The sequence below is a fragment of the Monodon monoceros genome, unplaced genomic scaffold (genome assembly GCF_005190385.1).
Source record: "Monodon monoceros isolate NGI ecotype Baffin Bay Population unplaced genomic scaffold, NGI_Narwhal_1 Super_Scaffold_5, whole genome shotgun sequence".
Lineage (NCBI taxonomy): Eukaryota > Metazoa > Chordata > Mammalia > Artiodactyla > Monodontidae > Monodon > Monodon monoceros.
Window position 1 is genome coordinate 92640141 of NW_021703782.1, and position 8887 is coordinate 92649027.

Consider the following 8887-nt stretch of genomic DNA (forward strand, 5'->3'; position numbering starts at 1 on the left):
CCAACAGGCACACAAAAAGATACTCCACATCGCTAATCATCAGGAAAATGCAAATCAAAACCACCGTGAGATATCACCTCACACCTGTCAGAATGGCTATGATCAAAAAGAACACAAATAACAATGTTGGTTGGTGAGGATGTAGAGAAAAGTGAACACTTTTACACTGTTTGTGGGAATGTAAATTGATGCAGCCACTGTGGAAAACAGTATGGAAGTTTCTCAAAAAATTAAAAATAGAATTATCATATGACCCAGCATTTCCACTCCTGGGTATATATCTGAAACAAACAAACAAACAAATACAGTAATTCAAAAGATACATGCACCCCAATGTTCACAGCAGCATTATTTATAATTGCTAAGATATGGAAGCAATCTAAGTGTCCATCAACAGATGAATGGATAAAGAAGATGTGATATATATACATATATATATATATATACATATACACACTTATATACATATAACAGAATACTACTCAGCCATAAAAAAGAAAAAAATTTTGCCATTTGCAGCAACCTGGATGGACTTAGAGGGCGTTATGCTAAGTGAAATAAGTCAGACAAAGACAAATACTATTGATATATGGTATCACTTATATGTGGAATCTAAAACAATACAACAAACTAGTGAATATAACCAAAAAGAAGCAGACTCACAGATAGACAACAAACTAGTGGTTACCAGTTGAGGCGGGGGGCAACATGGGGAGGTACAAACTACTGGGTGTAAGATGGGTTACAAGGATGTATTGTACAACATGGGGAATATAGCTAATATTTTGTAATAACTGTAAATGGAGTGTAACCTTTAAAATTGTATAAAATTTGGGGGGGACTTCCCTGGTGGTGCAGTGGTTAAGAATCCACCTGCCAGTGCAGGGGACACGGGTTCAAGCCCTGCTACGGGAAGATTCCACATGCCGTGGAGCAACTAAGCCCATGCGCCACAACTACTGAGCCTGTGCTCTGGAGCCCGCAAGCCACAGCTACTGAGCCCAAGTGCCACAACTACTAAAGCCCACATGCCTAGAGCCCATGCTCCGCAACAAGAGAAGCCACTGCAATGAGAAGCCCACACACCGCAACAAAGAGCAGTTCCTACTCGACGCAACTAGAGAAAGGCCGCGTGCAGCAACGAAGACCCAACGCAGCCAAAAATAAATTTAATTAATTTTTAAAAAACTTAAAATAAAATAAAATTGTATAAATTTTTAAAAATAAATTTAAAAAATGGGTACATTGGTCTTAGGCAATGATTTGGAGGATCCCACATCCGTAACTTAGGCATTCAGTAAGCTCTCAATTATGCAGCCAGAGTCACTGCACACAGCAAAGGCAAACCCACACCCAGGTTAGTTGTCAATTCCATTAAGAACAAATCACCATCTCTTCCAGGATGGAATGTGCCCATTGTAATCAACTTGCCACCGAGTGTCTGGCTGATCTCTTTAGAGATGTTACCACAGAGGCTTAGAGTCAGTCTCTGCTGCTGAACTTTCAGGTATTCAACAGCAACATTAGCTAGATCAGCTTTGGTGAGAAGGAGACCATACTGTTGAGTCTTTTATGTAACACTTCCATCTCTGCAGTCATGGTTTCTCAATTCATGAGCCCACTGCACAAGCACTGTGGTGGAAAAGCACAGAGCCTGGCTGACATTTGCTAGTACATCCAGTTGTTGAGTGCCTCTTCTGTAGGGGGTTGTTTCTGAGACACAAAAGTCTACAGCTGGTGCACAACCCCATGCACATGCCTCTTGCCCAGACTTCCTTGTCCACAATATCCCAATCTTAATCCTTTCAGGCCTCTTGCCAACCAACCAAGCCACTTGCCACTAGTCGGCAATCGTTGTAGGCCCTTATCTCAGACCACCCGTCACTTCCTGTCAAGTGGATGACCAAATATAGTGCCGCAGACCTTTACCACTACCTTTACTACTGTTGTTCAAAGATGCTTTCCTTTCCAGCTAAAAACACTTAGGGATGAAGGTTGAAAACAGGTGAAAATAATTGTTTGTTTAATTACATAAAGAAGGCTGTTTGGGGAATCCCGTGGCAGTCCAGTGGTTAGGACGCCGAGCTTCCACTGCAGCGGGCCGGGGACACAGGTTTGATCCCTGGTCAGGGAGCTAAGATCCCGCAAGCTGTGCAGCGTGGCCAAAAAAACAAAACAAAACCCCAAACAAACAGAAAAAAGAAGGCTGTTTTTAGCATTAATATTTTTATGTTCTTTTTGTCTTCTCAAGGGACCCTCCCTCAAGAGCGATACATTCTCTGCAAACAGTTGGGGTAATAAAAAAAAAGGGAAGTTCTTAAAACTTTAATTACTCCTCCTCCTACTTGTACTATAATCTCATGTTAGAAATCCTAACATCGGCCAAAGTACATCATTTCTAATCCCATAGTTCACCCTTGACAGAAGGAAGCCATAAGGCTTTATGGTGTCTTCATTTATCACCAGAAAATGATAACCATTCTGTCTGGTATGCATTAGTGAAGTGTGGGATGAGCGAGGAGTATACTTTTCTTATGTAAACCTAGAGAAGCGTTGTTGTGAATACAGATTTGTTTTCAGATAATAAACTTTAGGAAAGAGAATATGGAAATGTATTATCTCCAAACCATACCTACATGTATTTCCATGTACCTCCAGGAATTCCTGTTTGAAAATCGTTGCCCGGGTCTAATTTTACATGCATGTGCTAATTTATAGACAAACATAGTCAGGACTTTTTACCTCAACATCTGCCCCACCTCTTATCCTAAAACTCAGAATGGCTTCATCTGTTTGCTTTCTGCTTCGATTATGATTCATATTTGTCCTCCAGTTTCATGTATTGTTGTGGGTTGAATTGTGGTCCCCCAAAATATATGTCTATGTTCAAACCCCTGAAACCTGTGAATATTACTTTATTTGGAAAAAAAGGTCTTTGCAGATACAAGTTAGGGTCTTGGGGTGAAATCACCCTGGACTACCCAGGTGGGCCCTAAATCCAAATGCCCTGATAAGAGACAGAAGAGGAGAAGATAAACACAGAAGAGAAGAGGTAGAAGATAGTCACATGGAGATAGAGGCAGAGATTGGAATGATGCAGCCAAAAGGAATGCTGACAGCCACCAGGAGTTGGAAAGGTGAGGAAGGATTCTCCTGTAGAGGCTCCAAAAGGAATGTGGCCCTGCCGACATCTTGATTTAAGACTTCTGGCCTGCAGAACTGAGAGACAATAAATTTCTGTTGTTTTAAGCCATGCAGTTTCTGGTAATTTGTTACATCAGTCCTAGAAAATGAAAATGCATTATCTTTGGCTTCCTATGTCCGTATTCTGCCCAATAATGGGCTCTACCCTATGGCATAGGCCCTTGTGTATGCTGTCATCGCAAAATTCATACAAGGTTTGTCATCAGAGCCCTACAGATTTATTTTTGTCTACCTTTTTATTGTGAAAGTTTTTGCATAATTTTAGATGTATTTGTTTTGTAATCCTGGTCCTGCCCTTAAAAGCTGGGTAACCATGGATGAGTTAGATAACCTTAGCACCTTAATTTCTACACTATTTAATTTAGCAACCAACAAATGTTAGTTTTCCTTCCTGTAAATCTAATCTAAAAGCTGCAACTTTTAAAAGGGATCTTCACTGACAAAATGGTTATACCCAATATTACTTGTTCCTTTGTTTTAGGTTTATTCCTTTTCTATCGTTTTTCCAATTTTTGCAGTGATTTGAAGAGCCATGCCATTACAATTCTATCAGTGGTTATCATAAAACTTTTCCAAAACTCTAAAATTTGTGTTTATCCAATAGTGGTTATGATCTTGGATGGCCTCGGACTGCAGCCGCTTGAAGCAGGGCTTCAGTTCCCGGCTAGAGATTGAGGTCGGGCAGCGGCACTGAGAGCACTGAATCCTAGCCACTAGGCCAGTGGCCAGTGACAAGGCCCTGGCTCTTCAGCTCTGCAGGATAGAATTCCCACAAAGATGAAAAGCAATGAAAGGAGTAAAGGGTTATTAGGAGGAAAAGGAGTACGGGTGGACAGAAAAACGAGTGGGCTTAGAGAAAGAGTTGCACCGTTGTGATAGTTTAGGGGGCATTTCTTCCTGGTTTCCTTTGGCCAATCATCTTGCTTTGCCTGGTCTGAGTCCATATTTGGTATATCTCAGGGTCCTCCCACGTGTGCACATGCATCTCTTAGGCAAGTTGGTTTCTAGCAAAGAGGCCTATGGGTAGGTTGACATCATCTACTATGCTATGGCGCTCACCCCCGTTTTTGACCTTCAAGGAGCCTTTCTGCTCATGTGTAGTCAGGAAGGTCTACTTGACCTTGAGAATGAGAAATATTTGGTCTCTTATCTGGGCAGGGCTTAGCTTCTCCTCCCTTCTGCTATTTTGGAGTATCTGTCCACGGTGGGGGCGAACTCCAAGCTGCTCAGCCTGGGGCCCATCTATCTCCTGCCTCAGTTATGGAAGGATCTGAAGAAAACCTCAGATTTGTGTGCCCAGTTCCTGTCTTCTGGAAAACTACCACAAGACGGCATTCAATTATTCCCTTCTGGAATTTAATTTTGTGTATGTTATGAGGTATTTTTCCGAATAAATAGCCAGTTATCCCAATATCACTTATTGAATAGTCCATTCTTTCTCTGTTTTGAGATATTATTATTATTTCTTTTTTGCGGTACGTGGGCCTCTCACTGTTGTGGCCTCTCCCGTTGTGGAGCACAGGCTCCGGACGCGCAGGCCTAGCGGCCATGGCTCATGGGCCCAGCCGCTCCGCGGCATGTGGGATCCTCCCGGACCAGGGCACAAACCCATGTCCCCTGCATCAGCAGGCGTACTCTCAACCACTGTGCCACCAGGGAAGCCCTAAATTTCATTTTTAAATCCCACTGAGTGACAAGGATGCCAAGACAATTAAATGCCAAGACAATTAAAAGAACAGTCTTTTCAACAAAGGTGCTGAGAATACTGAATATTCACATGAAAAAGAATGATGTTGGACCCATACTTCACACCATATATTAAAAAGTTACCTCAAAATGGATGGATCATAGACCTAAAAGAGCTAAAACTGTAAAACTCTTAGAAGAAAATATGTAAATCTTCACAACCTTGGGTTATAACAAGAGGAAACACAATAAAAGAAAAATAGGTAAACTGGACTACATTAAAATGGAAACTTTTTGTGCTTCAAAGAACATCATCAAGAAGTGAAAAGACAATCAACAGAATGGGAGAAATTATTTGCAAATTAGATATATAAGGGTCCAGTATCCAGAATATATAAAGAACTCTTAAAATTCAACAATAAAAAGATAAATAACCTAATTTAAAATGCCTGAAGAATCCAAATAGACATTTCCTCAAAGAAAATATACATATATATTTATGTATATGTATATAAATATATATATATATAGTTATGTATATATATCTATCTCACAGAAAAAAACAAGTATTGACAATGACAGGGGAAAATAAGAACACTCATATATTGCTGATGGGACTGAAAACTGGTACAGCTGCTTTAGAAAATAGTCTGGCATTTCCTCAAAAATTTAAACACAGAGTTAACATAAGACTCAACAATTTCACTTCCTGGTATATATGTGCAAGAGAACTGAAAACATGACATTACAAAAATTTATATGTGGAAGTTCATAGCAGCATTATTCACAATAACAAAACAGTGGAAACAACCCAAATGTCCATCAATTGATGAACAGATTACAAAATGTGGTATACACATACAATGAAATGTTATTTAGCCATAAAGAGAAATGAAGTAGTGATGTGTGCCACAACATGGACAAACCTTGAAAACATAATGCTAAGTGAAAGCCAGCCAAAAAAGACCACATATTCTGTGATTTTATTGAAATAAAAAAGCCAGAAGAGACAAATCCTCAGAAAAAGAAAGTAGATGAGTAGTTCCAGGAGCTGGAGGGAGAAGAGCAATGGAGAGTCACTGCTAATAGGTATGGGTTTCTTTTTGGGGTAATGAAAATATTCTGAAATTAGATAGTGGTGGCAGTCACACAACTCTGTGAATATGTTAATATCTGAATTGTACTTTGAAAAATTGGATTATGTGGTATGAGAACTATATCTCAATAAAGCTGTAATTTTTAAAAACTCTACTGAGATTTTGATTCAAGCTTGCAAATCAAAGATAAATTTAAAACAAACTGACATCTTTATACAATTTTTCTAATCGTGCCTCTTCATTTATTATAATATTCTATGTCCTTTAGAAACAAATTTATCCTATAATCATCTCTTGGAATTTTTTTTTATTCCTGGCATTTTTAGATTTTTTTTTTTTGGTCAATACAGTGACTGTCACTTTTTTCCATTACATTTTTAATTTCTTTTATTTAAGAAAGCTTTTTATTTGGGCATTGTTGATAATATATATGTGCCCTACTAGCTGGATTTTCTAGCTACCAAATATATCATCTCATGATGTCAGGATTTTTTCTCTTCCTTTTAAATATTACTGGCTCAGAATTTTGTCTCTTATTGAATTACCTGAGACCTGTAGAACATTGCTAAGAGTGCTGACATTAAGCATCACTTGTCTTGTTCCTGCTTCTGATAAGAACATTCTAGTTATATGCAGTGTTTGGTAGGTTTCTGGTAAATATCTCTTATCAATTTAAGGAAGTTTCCTTCTATTCCTAACTTTAAAACAATGCCAATGACTGTAGAATATTGCCAAATCCTTTTACTGAATCTAGTATAATACAGTCTTTATTAATGTATGTTTCTCCTTTTGAACTAGTCTGGAAGTGCTATGACAAATATCAGTATTAATTTTACTAAACTGCTAGTTTTGACTTGTTAATGATTGAATTAGAAAATTAAACTTCCCTTTTATCTGTATTTATATTCCTTTCCTTACTCCTAGATATTGTGTTTTCTCCTTTCTTTCCCATTATCCTACTTGCTAGAATTTATATATTGACTTATCAAATGTACTTTTTGTACTTAGTTTATTAATGTATTCTTTTATCTTTATTAATGCATTCCTTTTTTATTCTTTGGGCTTATATTATTATTTGGTTGCCTATCTTTTCAAATTGAAAATTTATGTTCCAGTTTTATTATTTTCTAATAATTGCATTTTTTCTGTTTGGATTTATTCTTTAACACAAAACTTACTTAGAAAACTATTTTTAATTTCTAAATAATTTTGTGGTGCTATTTTCAGTTGTTGTTCTTTTCTTTTATCTCACTGTGGTAAAAAATATATAAATAAACAGGGAAGGTTTGAATATTTCCCTCAGGGAGAACTTGTTGAAATTTTCTTTGTAGCCATATATATAGTCCATTAAAAAAATATATTCCAGGACTTTCCTGGTGGTGCAGTGGTTAAGAATCTGCCTGCCAATGCAGGGGACACAGGTTCGAGCCCTGGTTCGGGAAGATACCACATGCTGCGGAACAACTAAGCCCGCAAGCCACAATTACTGAGCTGGCATTCCACAACTACTGAAGCCCACGCACCTACAGCCAGTGCTCCGCAACAAGAGAAGCCACCACAATGAGAAGCTCACGCACCACAACGAAGAGTAGCCCCTGCTCGCTGCAGCTAAAGAAAGCCTGCGAGTAGCAACAAAGACCCAACGCAGCCAAAAATATAAATTAAAAAAAAATTTTTTAATTCCATGAATACTGGAAAATAATGCATATTATCTCTGTGGGGAAAGCATTCTTATCTATGGCTTAATTAAACTTGTCAAAATTTAAAATTCAAACCCTCTATAAAGGTGTTACTTTAATATTTAAAAATAAGGTAAGAACTACTAAAAAGATTATATATAAACAATTTTTATCATCTATCTAAAACTTCTGTGTATCTGAAAAGGCTTTAATTATAAGCAAATATATACATTGGTAATAAATTATCTCTAAAATTAATTTTCTAAATGTCTTTAAAAGACAAATTTCAGTTTTAGAGATGACTGTTTCCATTATAAATTTTTATATCAATGATAACACATTTTTCAGATGAATTACAAGAACAGTGTTTCTTCTCAGTACAAACACTATAATATTGAGTAAATGAGTATTTTACCTCAAGTTTTTCTTGCATAACAATCTTAAGAGTTTTTTACTACTGTGAGTGCTCAGGGTTAAGGGATGACCTATGGCTGCAGGCTTTCCCACATTCATTACTCTGATAAGGTTTCTCCACTGTATGTGTTCGCTTATGTTTAGTAAGGGCTGAGCTTAAGCCGAAGGTTTTCCCACTTCATTACACTGGTAGGGTTTCTCTTCTGTATGAGTTCTCTGATGTCGAATTAGTGATGTTCTATAGTAAAATAGTTTTTGACATTCATTACATTGATAGGGTTTCACACCAGAATGTATTTTTAGATGTTCAGTAAGGTGTGCACTTCGGCTGAAAGTTTTTCCACATTCCTTACAAACATAAGTTTTCTCTCCAGTGTGAGTTCTCTGGTGTTCAGTAAGATGTGCACTCCGATTAAAGACCTTTCCACATTCATTACACTCATAGGGTTTCTCTCCAGTATGAATTCTCTGATGTTGAATGAAGGCTGGGGTATGGCTGAAGGCTTTTCCACATTCATTACATTTGTAGGGTTTTTCTCCTGTGTGAGTTCTCTGATGTGGGATTAGTGATGAGCTGTGGCAAAAAACTTTCCTACATTCCTTACACTGGTAGGATTTCTCCCCAGAATGCATGCCTTGATGTTCTATAAGATGTGTGCTTCGGCTGAAGGTTTTCCCACATTCAACACATGCATATGGTTTCTTTCCAGTGTGAATTCTGTGATGCTGAGTAAGGGCTGAAATATGGCTGAAAGCCTTCCCACATTCATTACAAGGATAGGGTTTTTCTCCACTATGTATTCTCTC

General features: G+C 37.9%; 1 protein-coding gene across 1 annotated transcript in view; it reads right to left on the bottom strand.

Annotated features, from left to right (window-relative positions):
• Window positions 1-8236: 8236 nt before the first annotated feature.
• The window catches only part of LOC114884482 (zinc finger protein 883-like), a 44402-nt gene continuing 43751 nt past the window's right edge, over window positions 8237-8887 (bottom strand). The window contains 1 exon segment of the mRNA XM_029203471.1: window positions 8237-8887. This exon segment is cut by the window's right edge and continues 255 nt beyond it. Coding sequence (XP_029059304.1) covers window positions 8237-8887 — 651 coding nt within the window.